At 45.1% G+C, this 19,731-nt stretch overlaps 1 protein-coding gene across 2 annotated transcripts in view; it reads right to left on the bottom strand.

The window, feature by feature from the left end:
- PLXDC2 (plexin domain containing 2) overlaps positions 1 to 19,731 on the bottom strand; it is a 236,174-nt gene that overhangs the window by 41,800 nt on the left and 174,643 nt on the right. For both annotated transcript variants that reach the window (XR_014000682.1, XM_081163229.1), the window contains exons 5-7: positions 15,011 to 15,133; positions 9,143 to 9,261; positions 3,837 to 3,936 (exon numbers count right to left, since the gene is read on the bottom strand). Coding sequence is in view for 1 of the 2 variants with exons in the window: in XM_081163229.1 (XP_081019355.1) it covers positions 3,837 to 3,936; positions 9,143 to 9,261; positions 15,011 to 15,133 (342 nt within the window). In the remaining variant the exon portion in view is untranslated. The remainder of the gene's footprint in view (positions 1 to 3,836; positions 3,937 to 9,142; positions 9,262 to 15,010; positions 15,134 to 19,731) is intronic.

Here is a 19,731-nt window from a genome sequence, read left to right as displayed (position 1 = left end):
CCGGTGCGCGAGGCTTGGGGCGGCAGCCCGTCGCCCGAAGCACGGGGAGCCCTCCGGAGGGCTCTCCCTGCTTCGGGCGAATGCCTGCAAGCCTCGCGCGCCCGGCAGGAGGTCCCGCCCGGTGCGCGAGGCTTGGGGCGGCAGCCTGTCGCCCGAAGCACGGGGAGCCCTCCGGAGGGCTCTCCCTGCTTCGGGCGAGTGTCTGCAAGCCTCGCGCACCCGGCAGGAGGTCCCGCCCGGTGCGCGAGGCTTGGGGAGGCAGCCCGTCGCCCGAAGCACGGGGAGCCCTCCGGAGGGCTCTCCCTGCTTCGGGCGAGTGTCTGCAAGCCTCGCGCACCCGGCAGGAGGTCCCGCCCGGTGCGCGAGGCTTGGGGCGGCAGCCCGTCGCCCGAAGCACGGGGAGCCCTCCGGAGGGCTCTCCCTGCTTCGGGCGAATGCCTGCAAGCCTCGCGCGCCCGGCAGGAGGTCCCGCCCGGTGCGCGAGGCTTGGGGCGGCAGCCTGTCGCCCGAAGCACGGGGAGCCCTCCGGAGGGCTCTCCCTGCTTCGGGCGAGTGTCTGCAAGCCTCGCGCACCCGGCAGGAGGTCCCGCCCGGTGCGCGAGGCTTGGGGCGGCAGCCCGTTGCCCGAAGCACGGGGAGCCCTCCGGAGGGCTCTCCCTGCTTCGGGCGAGTGTCTGCAAGCCTCGCGCACCCGGCAGGAGGTCCCGCCCGGTGCGCGAGGCTTGGGGCGGCAGCCCGTCGCCCGAAGCACGGGGAGCCCTCCGGAGGGCTCTCCCTGCTTCGGGCGAGTGTCTGCAAACCTCGCGCACCCGGCAGGAGGTCCCGCCTGGTGCGCGAGGCTTGGGGCGGCAGCCTGTCGCCCGAAGCACGGGGAGCCCTCCGGAGGGCTCTCCCTGCTTCGGGCGAGTGTCTGCAAGCCTCGCGCACCCGGCAGGAGGTCCCGCCCAGTGCGCGAGGCTTGGGGAGGCAGCCTGTCGCCCGAAGCACGGGGAGCCCTCCGGAGGGCTCTCCCTGCTTCGGGCGAGTGTCTGCAAGCCTCGCGCACCCGGCAGGAGGTCCCACCGGGTGCGCGAGGCTTAGGGCGGCAGCGGACTGCTTGCGCGCACCTAGAAGCTTGGGGCGCGCTGAGCTCAGCACGCCCCAAGCTCCTGGTGTAGCGCAGCGATCCGCTAGCCCTGGGAGAGCCCCGCGGCTATCCCAAGGATAGCGGACTGCTTGCGCGCACGCAGAAGCTTGGGGCGCGCTGAGCTCAGCACGCCCCAAGCTCCTGGTGTAGCGCAGCGATCCGCTAGCCCTGGGAGAGCCCCGCGGCTATCCCAAGGATAGCGGACTGCTTGCGCGCACGCAGAAGCTTGGGGCGCGCTGACCTCAGCTCGTCCCAAGCTTCTGGATTAGCGCAGGGTCCGCTAGCCCTGGGAGAGGCGCCCAGCTCTCCCACGCTAGCGGAGACCTTGCCTGCACGCAGAAGCTTGGGGCGCGCTGAGCTCCGCACGCCCCAAGCTCCTGGTGTAGTGCAGCGCACCTGGGGGGGGGGAAATAAAAATTTTTTCCTTTATTTCCCCCCAAAAAACTAGGTGCGTCTTATGGGGCGAAAAATACGGTACATTGAAATGTTAAAGTTTCTCCTGTGTTTTTATCTATTCCTTTTTATCTGATTGTAAAGAGCTTGCGATTTTATTTCTTGCCCAGCCTGGGATTCTGCCCTTTATGTATGTAGGTGTAAGGAGATATAGAACAATGCTTATTTATCTCTACGCCTCCTGCAAGAAACAAATAGTCCAACAGAACCATCTAACAGGCTAAGGAAAATTTTCTCACATCTCCCTTTTGCAATAATTGACTGGGCTGATTTATGGCCCGTTTAGCATCTTTGAAAAGACAAGAATGCAAGAACATGCACACTTAAGGAAAAGCTGACATAGGCTCTCTTTGGCCCAACTTGATTTATTTTGTCAGGAGAGTGGTATATTGCCTGCAGTTTCAAAAATATGTATCTGCTTTGCAACGACAGCGACGAATGAGCCTTTTCTTGAATATTACATACCAAAGGAGCCAAAAGAAACAATTTTTTAAAATAGGAATGGGATCCCCACCCATAGCTGTCAACTTACAGATTTGAAAATAAGGGACCAGCAGCCTCGAAAATAAGGGATCAGCAACCAAAATAAGGGATTTTCCGGGCACAGGTATGTTCAACTTCTGAGCCCCTCAGAGCCAAAGGCAGAAAGCCCAGCCAGCAGCCAGACGAAGCCTCAAGCAGTGGTTCCCACAGTGCAGCAACCCGGCAAAGGGGATACAGCAAGGAAAACCACCGTCACCTCTCCGCTGGGAAGGGTTGAGCAAAGGCGAGTCCCCAGCAACGTGGCTGATTTGATCGGCACAAGGCATGCAAGCTCCACCCCCCAGTCGTTCTTAGACTCCTTATTGGGTGAGCAATGTGGCCAAGCAACACAGTTGGAGCCTCCCTCCTCCCAGGCCGGCAGGGAGGGAAAGGAGCTGCTTCCTTTGAAACCCAGGAAATTTAAGGGACATCATCAATAAGGGACAGCAGCGGGACATGGCGCTAGGATAAGGGACTGTCCCGCCATATAAGGGACGCTTGGCAGCTATGTCCCCACCCTTTACAAAGAAGAATTCTCAAATAGCTGCCAGTACTTTTGTTTCCAAATCCTGAAGCTGTGGGGCTGCTGGCTGCCCAGCCTCCTGTGCCTCTGTTCAAGGTCCCTCTGCAACACATAAGACCTTCTAGAAACAGCTTTCTAGAAAGGGATATCATTCCTTAGGCAAAGCATACCCTCCTACACCATGTTGACACATCAGGGCCACGATAGTGCTAAGCATGGAAGTGCCATGACAGTGTTGATTCTAATGGTCTGTGCTGTGATACGCAGCAAGGACACTGGAAAGGGATGGTCTGTAATCATTAGTCTGCCAACAAAAGGAAGAGTGAATACTAATTTCAACCTTGAAAGCTAAACCGGAGAGCCAAAGCAAAGAAGATGGTGCCCAAAGTATTATTAACGCACGGTGAGACGTTTTCCTTGGTTTTTAATGAAGGTATCCTATATTTGCTCTAAACTGTGCTGTCTTAATGAAAGGGAAATCTGTACTGCTGAACAGTTACAATTATGTGAGCAGATGGGATTAGTTAATTTCAACAAATTTACGTGACCATCCGGGTATAGGCTCCTTAATCTCCCTTCAAAGAATGAAGAAACTGCCCATGGGAAATTCCAAGACAGTGAAAACAATGTATGGAATTTTCTTCAAAGCAAATCTATTCTAGTGGTAGCCAGCACAGTGCCATCTAGATGTTGCAGCCCCATCAGCCTCAGCTAGTATGAAGGATGATGGTAACTGTAGTCCGACAACATCAGGAGGGAACCACGCTTGCTACTGCACGCTGTTCTGATAAACATTGTTTAATTTATTTCAGCCAGCTTAGAAAGGCATCTTATGTCCAATTTATTTGCCTCTTCCAAAGCAAAATAAGAAATAACAACAAAACCACAACCATACAATTACTATTCTGGAAAACATGAAGGAGTATCCCATGGAATACAGAATTATACCATCTCCCCCTTTGGGCTAACAGCCACATTTGACTTTATCAGCTCAAGACAAACAATGAAGCAATGAACAACTGTGGGAGTTGTAAACCAAAATGAAATTATATTTAAATTAACAAACTGAGACTTCATAAGCATTTTATTTTCTGTTTAGTTTAAACATATTTTTGATCTCTTTAAATTTGCTTTCCACTCAATCATCCCTTCCCTTTCAAACACACACACAGGCTTACGTAACATTCATTAGCATGCATTTAAAAAACATACTGGGAATTTGCTGGATCCTGTGGACAACCACAAAGGCATCTGACAGGCCCACCTTCACAGGGTGGTTGGTTGAACTGATCTGTGTCACTGAGACAGGAATCTGCAAGACAAAAATAGACAAATGCCATATGCATACCTATATATAAAATGCTCTCTTCTACCTGTACCCTACAATTTAATTGATAGAATCAAATGCTAAACAGAGTCAGAGCAATGCATCTGAACCCCCACCAATAGGCAGTTGCCCAGTGATGCCAACCTGTAATGGCATTTCTACTCACCAGCACAACCTTGAATTGTCTTCACATTATCTAGATTCTCTGTACAGCACCTTTAGGCCTTTTATTTTTCCTTTTAATGAAAGGGACAGCTGGATGGGAGCTGATGAAAATAATACTGAAGTGTACTATGAGATTTGGCTCTGGTTTAGTACTTCAGTTTTGATGGACTTGTTAATCAATCCCTCATAAGTACTTTAGCAATTACAATTTCTAGCCTACCTTTCAGTAATCAACGAGGAGAAAGTAAATTTACTTTGCGCCAGCCAATTATAGGCTTCATTGTCAATTCACTGCAGGGAAGAAACTCGCAAAACCTTGAAGTACAATGAATATTTTTTCCTCAAACAGTTTAGCTTGCTTATTGTGTAAACAGGCTCCTCTTAATGCTGTTTTGCTAACACCTAATACAATTCTGCACACAGAGCCACACAGAAACTATATTACATTGGGAAATGAAATCCGTTTCTATTACTGAATATTTCATAGAAACTCTGTTAACTTTTGTAAGCACTAAAAGTGATAACCCATTTTGGCTAAGAGAGGGAAGTGGACTAATATAGTGAATCTAAGAATAGTTTTGTTTTAAAGAGCTGTGATGTCTATTGCAGAAAGCAATCATTTAATCTTTGCATAAGCGGGAACAAAATAATGCTTGTAAGTAGTGCTAATGTTCAGTGCTGCAAGTCTTCCACACATAATAAACCACCACTGAAATATCTCTACATTATTTGGTGTGTGTTTTTCTGAATTTTCCTAAGGCGACAACTCTTGCCTGCTCATTTAGGCAGTAATGAGCCTCCAGTCATATAATCACCAAGGAGCCATTACAGAAGTTGTAACATTTGCTGCCTTTGCAGAATGTATTGTGGGTGAGGAAGGAAACAGAAAATAGTTCTGGGATAGAATGTGAAGAGTTTCTTTGGCTACATGAACAAAGGTATGTGATGCTGGAAAGGAGCCAGAAGTGGCTGGATCCCATGATGATTTATCTTCTAAGAGACAATAGTGACATTCAACCATCGCAACATGCTTTCATGAATTTTGGGCTCATGTGCTTCCCCTTCTTCCTCTCTTCTTTGCACAAAATGGGACCAGATTTAAACCTTCTGGTCACAGTTTGTAACAAAACAGTTTCTTGTTTCATCTGGATATGCAGAACTTTGCTAGTTAACAAACTAGGATATGGTTTGAACCTGGTTTGTTTGTTTATTTATTTATCATTACATTTATATCCCACCTTTCTTCCAAGAAGTTCAAGGTGGTTTTCCCACTCCCCATTTATTATCACAACAACCCTGTGAGGTAGGTTAGGCTGAGAGGCACTGAGAGGCCCAATATCATACTTGATTAATGAAAACATTATATGCAAATGCTTTTGACTGTGGTTTGCCTTGTGCATCGTCCAGGAATTTCACCTCCAGCAGCACAATAGTTAATCATGGTTAACAATATTTCATACAGGCCACTGTTTCCATTTAATCCAAGAACAAGAAACAGTTGTTTGTAGAAACCATAGTGAAATCAGGATCAAACCAACTATGGTTTGTTACAAACTTTGGTTGGCCTGCAACGGCCTGCCCTCATTTAACTGCTCATTTTTGTTCCCCAAAATATACAGAGTGCTCATGTCTGCCTCCTGACAAACTTTACTGTGAACCATAGGTGTTGCAGAGGAAGAAAGATCAAAGCGCCCAGTCCACATCATTAGGTCACGCTGCTGTTTTGGCAAGGGCTGCCTACTGAGAAGAGCGACTGACAGTAGGAAAGTCCCATGAGTAAAGCAGGAGTGAGGAAAATACAAAGGGTGTCAAGAATGACTCAGAGGCTACTGCCAGAGGACAGCTGAGTGCTGGGACCCAGAAGGCAGGAGCTGAGTTGAGGAATCAGAACTGGAGGGACTAAACCAGGTGTCACTGCTAAGGCCCACGCAAAGCCAAGCCAGAGCCAAAAACACCTTGCTGCCCAGACATAGTCCCAGACAGACAAGGAAGTCCTAGGACAGCTTAATGACAAGCCTTGGTGGGCAGGGTCAATTCACAGCCTGAGATCATTTCACAAGCAACATGTTCTTCACTAGCTAGAGAGTATCAGCAAGATATTTCCAAGCTGCAGTTTTGATAACCCACCACATGGGGCAGAAGCACCCAGAACTAAAGTTTGAGAACAACAACTCTAGAAGGTCCTGACATTGTGCCTTGTATTTTTAAGGGTGAATCAGTGCCTAATTTTCCTTTTAAAAAACTGGATCTGCTATTTATGTTGATGCCGTGAACAGTTGACAAGAAAATCATTACGCTGTGATGAAAAGGCTAGGGCAGCATCTGATGATAGGCAATGGACAAGCTGACAGGAGAAATGATTTGTTTTCATGTTAATATTTATTGGTTGAAACAAAAACTTCCTACTGCATATGAGAGTCATAGAAACCATACCAGGAGAATGTTTTTTTCAGTGCCAGCTGAGACATTACTAGAGTTGGCTGGCAGGTGCAAATCAGTAGCAGCTGATGGGGCAACCCAGAGCTGGTCTCCCATCACTGCAGCTCACCTGGGCTGGGCTGGGGTGGGGCGGTGGCAGGGTCAGGGCTGCCCAGATACAAATGTGGTGCCAGCCTGGCTTTTCCAACTGGTGCATCCATACAATCCTGACTTGGCCACCGCCCTGGCCCATCCTGGTAAGCTGCCACAGCGCTGGTGTCTGGAGGGCAGCTCTGTCCAACCACATCAGATTTTTTTAAAAAAAATTATTAAATTTGTATACCGCCCTTCATCCAAAGATCACAGGGCAACATGAAAATACAAAATGAAGACACAAAATACACAATAAACAAAAGCAAAGCAAACCAGTAACTCCCCCTTCCACAAGAGGACCTGTATGGGCAATCTATCCAGAAGATATTTGTATTTTAAGGAGTTTAGTGATCAAACTTGGTCATCTCTTCCTGCTTCTGTTTAATTCCCCTCTATATCTCTTGTTAAAGTTATTTGATGGTTGAGAGCAGCCTTTAATGTATAACCTGGCGGAAGGAAGAAGTGAAAGTGATGGGTAACCTTCTGACCTTCTTTGATGGTAGACATTGTTTGGAGGAATGTGCGGTATTGGAAGAGGGGGCTAGCTAATTAATAATCTGCACTAGTTAGTCTGGCAAGGCACGTAGGCTAACAAGTAAGCTATCTTTAAATCGGATGGTTTTTGGGCATAGTTCTGAGATGCATGGACTGATCGAAGGGCTGTGCAAACGAAGGCTACTGAGATGTCACTTCGCCACTTCTTGAGAAATTCCCAGTGGCATATTGAAGTGCTTGCTTGGTAATGTATATAATGCTTGCTGTTTAGAATAAAATCTTTAACCTTTCACTCACTTGTGCTTGTATTGCTTCTGAATCTCATTAAAAGTACCACCTTGCATTGGGCAAGACAGGACCTCGCCTCTTATTTCCATGGGTGCTAAGCTTGTAAGCCAGTATGGTATAATGGTTAAGAGTGGTGGACTCGTAATATGGTGAACCGGGTTCGATTCCCTGCTCCTCAGCCTCACTCACCTCACAGAGTTTGTTGTGGGGGAAAAAGGGAAAGGAGAAAGTTAGCTGCTCTGAGACTCCTTCGGGTAGTGATAAAGCGGGATATCAAATCCAAACTCTTCTAAGAGGCTTGAACCCTCCAAACCAAATCCAAATTGTATGGGAGAGCACACAGAGCTATTACTGTATTGGCCCGAATATAAGTCGCACCTGAATATAAGCTGCACCTTTAAAATTGGAGGGAGGAAAAGAAAAAAAATACCTGAATATAAGCCGCTCCCTTCCTCGCTGCTCCTGGCTACATACTTGGGGGGGGGGGGAGCCACACTGTGTTGCCGGCGGCCTTTCCCTTTCCTTGCTCTCTCCCTTCCCAACCTTGGGGAAGAGGACAGGGGACTATGCGCAGGGCAGGCGCTGCTTTGCCGCACTCCTGGCACTGTTTGCCCTGCACTCCTGGCTGCATACCGTAAGGTCGCGTATATAAACCGCACTTTAACTTTTCACGGTTGGAATTTGAGAAAAAAGAGAGGCTTATATTCAGGCCAATACGGTATATTTAACTAAAAAGACAGCCAAACTGTCACATTAAAGGGCCTAGGGATGTAAGCAGTGAAACATCAGGGCAAGTTAGTACACAATATTTATTCCATAAAATGGGATTGCCGGTTTCCCTCATGCTGTATCTTAGAAGAAGCTGCAGTAATCTTCTCTGATGCTATATTGAACACAAAGAAACTCCCTTGTGAGCAGAGTACTATTTACACCCATTAAATTGCTCTAACACCATCCAAACTCTCCTCTAAGCTTTCCATCATGAAATCAGCCTGGTGCCTTAATGTGATGTCAACTCGCCCGGTGCCTGGGCAGAGGCTGCACAGATACCCAGAAACCCCTTTGCAGCTCCAGGAAAGGGTTGGTGTGGGAGGACGGGGTGCAACTGCATTCAAAAAGGAGGATTTGGGACCCCCAAATCCTGAATTCAACTACCTCAGTAATGTTTATTTGCTCTAAATTTAAAAAAAAATCATTGCAAGTAATCTTAAACAAATGGCATTATATCTGTACTCTATATTCAGTTAACAGTCAAAGTAATTTTCTGCACACTCTTTGTTCCTTTTTCTTTCTTGTGGGGAGAATAATTCCTCACTAAAACCTCTAACCACTGTGCCATACCTCCCAATGCTTTCTGCTGCAGCTTCTTCATTTCCTGGATTAGTTCTGGAGGCAGATTTGGTCTGTGTAAAAATGTTACTGGGGGCAAGGGAGGCACCGTGTAGTTTAGCCTAGTCCTCCCTCTCTCCTGGGATTACCCTGAATGTTCCCGACAGGAATCTCTTAGATGGGGAAAGAGCATCCTTTGAACAGTAGCATCTAGTCTTGGCAGAGAAAAAAGTCTTCTGCGTTAAGATGGCAGAGCGCTGGGGCTGTCGCTTTTTAAATATTTCAGCTGCTTGAATGGAGCAGGATTTTAAATTTAGTAAATCATTTCTGTGCTTGAACTCACCTCTTTATAGCCAAATATGATACGTCCATCGTTGAGAAGTGTTGCTTGAAATGTGAAACTGCCCAGATTGTAATTATCCTGTAGATGTACGTGATCCCACTGGACAACCAATGCAGTACCTGTCAAGTCCAAAGTCGCGAAGAGGAGAGGAAAATGTCGTCGTAAATTATAGGGTAGCCATTCAGCAGCATTTGATACCATACAAAATGTAACTTTATAGCAATATTATCACTACTCCTACTATTGCTAAATAGGCCTTACAGTAGGTAGAGCTTTATCTATTGTTCAGACATGCTTAGCCTACAGAAGAGAAGATAACTTGACTGAGGAGTGTTCAAATACACCTCCAAACATCAGCCACCACCTCAGCAGAAAACAGAAGGGAAGGTGGGTGCAGAATCCCAGCATCCAATGGAATGTGAACATGCTAAAAGGGGGTGTTTTCAATGTCAGAGAGCCCAAGACACTGCAAACAGGAACTGAGCAGCAAGAAAAAACAATATTTTTCACAAGGCATGGATTATTGAGGGGGTATTCACTAACATGTTTCATGAACATCCCAAGAGGTACTCAAGCACCCATGGGTGACATGCTTGTCACTCCAACTCTATGAATTTGTCCAATCTACCCCTTATCTTGCAACAGCAAATTACAGAGTTTAATTAATACTGAAACTTTGTGAAGAGGAATTATATTTCCTTTAGATCTGTGACTAATGTTGTAGGGTTTGGAGTGGTGGTAACAATGATCCTCAAATGAACTATTATACCATCGGGATAATAAATGTCAGATGCAGAACTGCCTCCATCCACAGCTGTGCCACCTGCCTGAATCTGAGGAGAGGTGATGGGCCAGCCAAAGCCTTCCTCCACTGGGATCAACTGCCATTTTGGCTTCACCGCTCCTTATTTTTCTCATCCCTCCTTGTTTCTGCTTCCTCTTGTATCATAGTTTGTAAGACATTGTTTTCCACTGCAAACCTCCCTGAGAGCTTTGGCAGAAAGGTGATACATGAATGAATGAAGATTCACACAAGTGGTACCTAAGAACATGATATATTTATTATGGGCTGCCTGGGCTAGTACCTATACATTGATGCTAGCCTACCAAAAAATTCAAGCTAGCTCTTAGAATTTTTTTTTCAGACTTGGAAGCCACAACGGGTCAGGGCTGAGTGAAACAATGATGCTACATACCGTATTTTTCGTCCTATAGGGCGCACCGGCCCATAGGACGCACCTTGTTGTTTTTTTTGGGGGGGGAAATGAATAAAAAAAAATTATTCTCCCCCCCCCGCCGCGGCTGCCGCCCCAAGCCTTGCGTACACCTGCCCGAAGCACGGGGCACCCTCCAGAGGGCTCCGCGTGCTTCGGGCTGCAGGCTGCCGCCCCAAGCCTCGCGCGCCCGGTGGGACCTCCCGCCGGGCGCGCGAGGCTTGCAGACACTCGCTGCCGCCCCAAGCCTTGCGCGTGAGGCGGGACCTCCTGCTGGGCGCGCAAGGCTTGCGGACACTCGCCCGAAGCCTCGCATGCTCGGCAGGACCTCCTGCCGGGCGTGCAAGGCTTGTGGACACTTGCCCGAAGCACGGGGAGCCCTCCGGAGGGCTCCCCGTGCTTCGGGCGACAGGCTGCCACCCCAAGCCTCGCGTGCTCGGCGGGACCTCCTGCCGGGTGCGCAAGGCTTGCGGACACTCGCCGGGGCTGCTGCCCGCAAGCCTTGTGAGCCTGCGGGAACTCCCGCTGGGCTTGAGGATAGCTTCCTGAAGCCTGGGGAGCGAGAGGGGTCGGTGCGCACCGATGCCTCTCACTCTCCAGGCTTCAGCGAAAGCCTGCATTCGCCCCATAGGACGCACACACATTTCCCCTTCATTTTTGGAGGGGAAAAAGTGTGTCCTATGGGGCGAAAAATACGGTATATTTTTTTAAAAAACTCTCGGTGTGCAATTGTTTAAAATCTTGTTTCCTCTAAATCAAAACTGCTCACTTTCTTTCATCATAGGTTTTTCATTGTGTTATTTAGTTCATAACTCACTGCCTATAAAACTTAAGGATGTTTACCAAAATGCTGACACAGAAATGTTAATATTTAAAGCATTCCATTTTCACTCCGTCCATTTATTATGCATAAGATTATCTTTTCTTATCTACTGCAAGCTTTCAGAGTGGAAGGGTATTAAATAATATACATCATTGGTGGTAAACATTAACTACACCGGCTAAATAGGATCACCATGAATTTATGGATGATGCCCATATTAATAATGGTGTTGAGCATCTTAGTTGCACGTGTCCCACTATTCTTTACGCACATTGTTTTGTTGAATCCCCATGGACCAAACTGTAAGTCTGCACTCCTTCTGACCTACCAAGATGGATGCAGCCTGTTGTTAAGATTTAGACACTGCCCTTCATCTCAGGGCTGCCCTTCATCTCAGGGTTGCTCACAAGATAAAAATACAAACTAAAACACAAACAAATAGTTAAAACAAAAACAAAGGCCTGGTTGAAGAGGAACCTTTTCACCTGGAGCCTAAAAATAATGAAGGCACCAGCTGAACCTCCCTAGGGAGAGCATTTTGGTAGCTACTGCCGAAAAGGCCTGTTCTCGTGTTGCTACCCTCTGGACCTCTCACGAAGGAAGCACACAAAGAAGGGCCTCAGGTGATGACTGCAGAATCCAGGTTGGTTTATATGGGGAGAGGCGTTCCTTGAGCTACTGTGGTCCTGAGCCGCTTCAGGCTTTATAGGTCAAAACCAGCACTTTGAATTGGGTTCGTAGCTAATTGTCAGTCAGTGTAGTCGGGCCAGGATCGAAGTAATATGCTCAAACCATCTTGCCGTGCTGAGCAAAGCCCTGGCATTGTGGCTTACCATGTGCTGGAAAGCCCCAGTTTTTGCAGTCTTGAATATAAAATTCCTGTTGTGTCTTTTTATTGGATCAGCAGCTTGAAAATGTATTCCCAGGTAACTAGTATGCCCTACAAAAGTGGGGCAAATCCTTTTTTAAAAAAATATAAACAAGGGTGACAATGGGCAGCCTTGTCTTGTTCCTCTAGTTATTTTGCAATTCTCAGTCAACACATCATTTACTATCAATTTTGCTGACTGTTCGGTATATATTGCCTTGACTCCTCTTATAAAAGTGTCTCCACAGCTCATGTACTCTAAAACTTTAAACATAAAATCCCAGGAGACGTTATCAAATGCTTTCTCTGCATCTAAAAACATTAAGGCTGCTTATGTTTCATTCCTCACTTTTAAATATTCTATTATATAAATTATATTCCTAATAATGTCCTTCATTTGTTGCCTTGGCAAGAATCTGGCCTGATCATGATGGATTACCTCTTTTAATACAGTAAAAGCGGGGCAAATCCTGATATTGTCCTGAATACAAAAGGCATTGGGTTGTATTCAATCAACTCTCACTCGGAGTAGACCACTTGAAATTACTGGACCTAAGTTACTCATGACCATTAAATGTAAGAAAAGCCTGCCGGGTCAGGCCAGTAGCCCACGTAGTCCAACATCCTGTTCTCACAGTAGCCACCCTGATACCTGTGAGAAACCTGCAAGCAGAACGGAAGCACGAGAGTGCTCTGCCTTCCTGTGGTTTCCAGCAACTGGTATTCAGGCGCATTACTGCCTGACTGGAGGCAGAAGATAGCCACCCAACCCTCTATTAAAGCCAACCAAGTTGGTGCCTCCTGTGGGAGTGAGTTCCATAGTTAAATGATGCGCTGCATGAATAAGTATTTTCTTTTATCTGTACCCAAACTTCCAACATTCAGCATTGTTGGATGTCGACATGTTCTAGTGTTACGAAAGAGGGAGAAAAACTTCTTTCTATTCACTTTCTTTGTGTCATGCGGAATTTTATAACCTTCTATCATCTCACCTCTTACTCAGCTTTTCTCTAAACTAAAATATTCCCAAGGTCTTTAATTTCAACAGGTCTACTCTGAGTAAAGAATAGCTAAATGCAACTCCTCTTTAGTAAATATATGAGTTTATTTCAGGCATTTGCTTACAAAAAATGCCTTTTGGACTCTGAACTGACTCATTCCCTCACAGCATATGCTTTGATTCACATCTCAACAAGTTTTCCTTGTCAGAGTGACCTAACCACAACTCAAAATGGGTCAGTGTGATTCAAGCTCAAAGCACCATGAAGAGTATCTTAAAGCATCACGATAATAGTTCAACAACAACACGCTGTAATTTATTCTTGTTTCTTACCAGCACTTTGGCGGAAATAAAAAAAGCAAGTCATTTAAGGGGGGAAATTGAAGCATGTTCATTATGTTATCTTCAAATGGAACTTTCACAATCTCGCTGCATAAATTATTTCACTGCATAGCGCATCACTGGATGGTGTGAAACAGACAGACATGTTTGCAATTTACTTTCTGAATATTGACCGGGTTGCTTCTATTTTATTTAAAAGCAATTCTTCCATACAAATATTTATTTTGTCTCGCAAATATTTGGTTATTATGCATATGCAATATGTGCATATATAGGTCCACAAAATTATATAGTCTATTTGGTGATTTGACAAGAGATAGATATATATTCATTTCCTGGTAACGAAACCTGAGAGTACATTCCTTAACATGATGTTGCCACTAGAGACTCAGGAGGCCTCACTGTCGAAGACTGCCTATTTCCAGCTCCAGTTGGTTCACTGACTATGGCTGTTGTTGGACCAAGATAAGCAGGTATCAGCAATTCATGCTCTGATGACTTTGCACTCAGATTACATGGGGCTGCCCATGAAAACTATCTGGAAGCTACAGCAAGCTTAGAATGCTATTGGCATGTCATTAGCTGGGTCAGCAAGATGGGAGAATATAACAGCAATCCTAAAAGCACTGCATTGGCTTGCTAAGAATTACAGAGACCTAGGGTCATAACTTATAAAAGCTGAAATGACTCAGGCCCCAAGTGCCTCCTCCAATAGCCAACTCGATCCAGTGTTCCCCATGAGGATTCATTGTGGGGGATTTGGTAGAGATGGGCATTTTGGGTAGTGGGGCTTCAACTTTGGAGTGATTCAGGCAAGATTTTCACCAGCCTTGTATGTATGTGTTCCACCACTGTGCTGCCTCTTGGCTCCTCTTTTCCTGGTATGCTGTGATTCAACCTTCCTGAGCTAATTAACCTAGTTTCGCCATTATGCCCAAACTGGGAAACTCCAGTTATCAGGATCGGAACTAGCCAGGATCTTAATCCATGGCTAGAAGGTGGTTTAAAGGGCTTGAGAAGGTAGTTGGGAAAGGGCAGAGCAAGGCTGGCCCCCACAGTTAGAAAGATCATCAACATCCCAGATTAATAAGCCAATATTCAGGTATCCATGCCAAGTACAGCATTCTATCACATAAAATTCTGTACTAGGTATTTGACCTTCGGGAGCTGTAGGTAAAGTAAGGCTTATTAGATTATTAAATAGGAGCACTTTGCACACCATCTTGATGAGGGTTATTAACTTCAGGCATGCTCTACCTCTGGGTGAAAAATGACTCTAAGAATCCAAAATGGTTCCTATTTAATGTACTGATGGTACCAGAGGGAGCATATACTTTTGGAAGACTAGAGGGTTGTCTTTTTCAGCTGATGAAGTTAATTGAGATTCATGACTAAAGTAAGATTTAGGACCTTAGCAGCTTGGGTGGATTATAATATCGGATAATGTTTGCCAACACAATCTACCAATAACATTTTAAACCATGGTATCAGATGGATGGCTAGCCAGATGAATCAAACTTTTGAGAGCTAAATATTGCAAACCATCTTCAGTGTTTATTTTCCTACAAAGGACAAAAAAAGAAGAGCTAAAGGATAATCTGGCAGAAGGATTAATACTTACCATTATCAAAGTATCTGACAGTCGAGTTTCTTGACACACTAGGGTCGAAGTTGGCCATCAAAGGGGCGATGTATTGGGTAGCTGTTAGCATTCGATGCACAACTTCCCCTGTATATATAAAACCTATAATAAAGAAACAAAAGAGCAGAATCGTGTCAGCCACAGCTGAAAAGTTAATACATGCCAGAGTTAATTAGGTGCTGCCAGAGCTTCAAAGAGTTACTGAAGGAAAATTAATCTCATCACCAGGTTTTAATAATGAATCAAAGAACGGCAAAAGAATACAGAAGAAAACACCATAAAGGCCAAGAGAAGAATAGATTCCCACGAGGAACAAAAGTCAGGGGCCATATTGATAGGGAAATAATTCAGGCCAGTGTTCATCAGCTGGGATCTTCAGGCCACTTTTGAGAGGTGGGGAGAACATAAAGCCTGTTGCTAAAATTATGTGGAAGACGAAGAGTCTTTCTGGTTTATAGTTCTGTCACTTACACTGCAATTCCATGTATGCTTGCTCACTCACTCTGTTCCATGGAGCTAATTTAACTCTGTAAAGTGCACAGTATTTATTTGCGAGTGTGTTTGCTAATTATTACATTGTCAAGCTCATAAAGCATTAGCCCTCTTCTGCTTTAAATTCTAGCTCACAGTCATATCTTGAATTGTGCAGAGATACAGAATTTCTCTTAAGAGCTTTTGTGTACTTGGTGTTGAGCAAGCCCCTTGTGTTGCAGTTCCTAAGCACCCAATAACCAGCTGGCTGAAATGCTGTGCAAGAGCTTTTCACAAGTGGGTGGAACAACTCACCTATCAGCTGTTTGATATCATAATGATGTCACTCGATTGACAGGTGGCTTGTCCTATCCACCTGTTCAAGTTGGTGGGCACAAAGTATACATACTGCTATCAACACCCGTTGTCAGATTGCACTTGCTGTTTCATTGAAAGCAGGGATGGGGAATGTGTAGCCCTCGCTCACCGATGCTGTTGGACTACAGCTCCCATCGTCACTGACCACTGGCCATGCTGGCTGGGAGTGATGGGAGTTGGAGCTCATCAACAACTAGGGAAGATCAGTCCCCCTGCCTCGGTCTAAAACAGCACAGCCGCATCTGACCAGTGCTGCAGCTAGATTCACTAGGTAATACATTTTCTGCTCTCTCAGTAAATGTTGCACTGTGGATTGCTGCCACCCCTGCTCCAAAGTTACAGGAAGAAATAAAAAGGAAGGGAAAGTAACAAGATGGATAACTGCAAGCCAGGAAGCATTTCTGGGATCAAACGTCAACTCTAGTCATGCTTCAGTACAACTTGGAAAGAAACACAGGGTAAGTTCAAAGCATCCCACAGATTCAAAGCTTGAATGGACTCCCGCTGAACAGGATATTTTATCATTTTCACTAATACCCTGAGTAAATCGCAAATGTAAACCAAGCATATTTTTGAATAGGCTTGCACAGACATTTGGCAAGAGCTGGCTTATACTGTCTATGACCCAGTTTTCTGATGATTACATTTGCTCTCTGTTGATTCATTGTGGCCCAGCAAGAATGTTCCAAACCTACAGTTTCCTGAACTACTTAATCTTTCCTTTGTGGGAGGGGTTTGGCATTTCCGGAAAGACTCTACAGCTTGAAACATAAGACACTGTCTTCTCAACTGCCTGAGTAAATTAATCAAGTTACAGCATGGAAAGTTATTAAGGAGGGGATTTAAAATTGTATCGTATAGCTTTATAGAAAGCCTTTAGACCAGGAAAGAAAAATTTATAAAAAGCACGGACTGATTAGGGATGACTTGCTGATACAAGTGCTTTTTTTTTTTTTTTTACTGTTTTATCATGTGTTTGCTGCCCTGGGGTCATTTGAGAGGAAGAGTAGGTTATAAATGTAATAAATTATATTCAATAAATAATGATGATGATGATTCTAACAGTAATAAATAACAACCACTACTACTGCTTTTATTTTTGTTATGTAGCATGATATAAAGTACTGTCCCTCATTCTGCAACACAATAAAACAGAACAAAATGCACACACCCAATGATATCGGATTCTACAGTAATTCTTAAATTTTATGATTCGGATCCAAATAACACAGGAGTTGTTCTGCTTGCCCAAGACAGATCCAAGTGTCTCAGCAGCCCCCACAATACATGTCAAATAAAACATGAAGTCATAGGGAAGGGCCATAGTTCAGTGGTAGAGTACAGTGGTACCTCGGGTTAAGTACTTAATTCGTTCCAGAGGTCCGTTCTTAACCTGAAACTGTTCTTAACCTGAAGCACCACTTTAGCTAATGGGGCCTTCTGCTGCCGCCGTGCTGCCGGAGCACGATTTCTGTTCTCATCCTGAAGCAAAGTTCTTAACCCAAGGTATTATTTCTGGGTTAGAGAAGTCCGTAACCTGAAGTGTATGTAACCCGGGGTACCACTGCAGATGCTTTGCATGTAAAAAGTTCCCTCTCCAGTAAACCCAGAGAGTGCTGGTAAGGACTACTGGCTGCAACCCTGGAAAGCTGCTTCCCATCCATGTTGACAATACAGAGCCAGATGGACTAATGGTGTGGCCTGGTGTAAGGCATCTTCTCATGGTCTTAATTTCTTTTGAAACTGAGGGGAGGCAGTTTGTGATAATGGCATGGAAGTCAATCGTGTTGGTGGGCATTTAGAAATCTTACTTGGTGTACCCAAGCTGCTCGGTGTACCTGGTCTCTGTATCCCAGCCAAATCATTAGCAACCTCAATTTGGGGGCCTGCTCATTCCTTCACACACTTGTCCTCTCCCCACTTGCATGCATTTGATGAAGTGGACTCTAATCAATGAAAGCTTATGGTGTAAAAAAACCCAAACTGTTATCCATCTCCCCGGATTCCCTCCATTGTTTTTATTTTGTCAGTTTCTGAAAAGCAATATCCTTGCACCTCTGGGCTAGTGTACTGAAGCATGAGTGCATTGCTTGAAGAACCTTTCTTCTCTCTTGTGAATCTGCCTGTCTAGTAAGGTTGGCTGTTGCGGCCCTCTGACATGTGCCATTGGCTTCTGAGGCAGAGTTGGTGGCTTTTCCTCTGGTGGCGCCTTGCCTTCCTGCTCTAGGAAATTTAAGTTCTCTTCCCCCTTTTACTTGTGTTCCAATGGCAACTCAAAAATTCCTTTTCTGAACAAGCGTTTGATTCTGTCGCTGCTTAATGTACCAATTTCAAAAGCTGCTCTTTGCTTTGCTGCTTAGTTTTGTTAATTTGTGTTTTAACAAATGGAATAATGCCATGTTTATATAGTTGCTTTCTTTTGAGTGAAGAGAAAAGCAGGGTGTTGTTACTTTTTTTTTTTAAAAAAGAAGTAGTTGTGAGGTCTCCTTGTTCTGCTCAAAGTTGATTAGGTTGCCTAGGAATCGCTGGATTGAAAAAATGACCTTATTTAAAATGTATAGGAGTTTTTGCATTGACTTAATACTGTGAAAGCCTAAGTTGGTAAGGCTCCACAGCCTCAGAGTCATATTTCAAGCCTACCTAGGGACATCAGCTGTTTGTCAAAAAAAGACTAATTTACTTAATATAATTTAGATAGTGCTTGGTAGAACCATATGTTAAAAGCTCTGGCTAACACAAAGGTCGGTGCTTAATTAGCTGGAAAAGCAATTGTCTGTCAGTGATGACAGCACAATGAAAGGTTTTGTATGACAGAGTCTTCATCTGGGCAAAGCTTGCATGGCTCTTTGAGCATGGAAGCCGATTTGATGTTATTGGACAGGTTGCAGCAGCATATAGAGTAGGCCGATAAGTGCACAGAGTGCCTTTTAAGAGATTCGAGGTCACTTCCTCCTCTCGTCCTAGGGCATTTGGAGACAACAACAATATTGCTTAGAAAATCACTAAATCTTACAGCTTTCCTCTGAAAATGCATCAGTCAGCAAAAACAGGATATAAGAGATGCACTCAAACCTTCCAGTCTCTTCAAATTTTATCATCTTTCCAGTTATTACTTAAGCCAAGAAAGTGTGAAGGCCCTTTGGGAGGAAAGGAGGGATATAAAATTTAACAAATAAATAAATAAGCAAGCAAGCACATTTCTATCCAAAATTAATCGCACCAGGACACAAAGTGGCTGAAATATTCTGACCTGGCCTATTAATTAGATAATTCTAAATTACAGCCAGTGGAATATCTTACTAGTTTTATCAGATACCAGACCTACAACATGTTTGGAGCAGAGGTCCACAAGAACCTTCTCCTGCTTACAGATAGGCTGGCTGAATGCAGAAAATTCACAGGTGCGCAGCATAGCAAACTACCATCTCCTCCAACTGCTAGCATGCTGAAGCTGAGCAAGCTGTTTGCTTGAATCAAGCTGTTTGCCAAAGACAGACCTCTACCATATTAGGAAGCGCATCAGAGGTCCTACTGCCCCTCATACCTCCACAACTATTTGAGAACATAACTCCAGTTCTCAAAAGCGTGCACTGCCTTGAACTCTACCAGGACAGCCAGATGCAAGGTTCTTGTCTGATTTTTATAAGGCCATTAACAACTTGAGTCCAGAATACCTCAATCTAGGATTTGTCCAAGATCATGGTCTGTGAGGGCCAGCAGTCTGGAAATAACTAGATACCACTGATGCTGACATTTCTACTGTAAAGAACACAGGTAGCCAAGCAAGGGAGCAGTCAAACCCATAAGCAGGTACAGGATAACCTGAGACTACTGCAGTCTGAGATCAGCTC

This window comes from Podarcis bocagei (assembly GCF_964188305.1).
Source record: "Podarcis bocagei genome assembly, chromosome: 12".
Lineage (NCBI taxonomy): Eukaryota > Metazoa > Chordata > Lepidosauria > Squamata > Lacertidae > Podarcis > Podarcis bocagei.
This window is presented reverse-complemented; position numbering and strand designations above follow the sequence as displayed.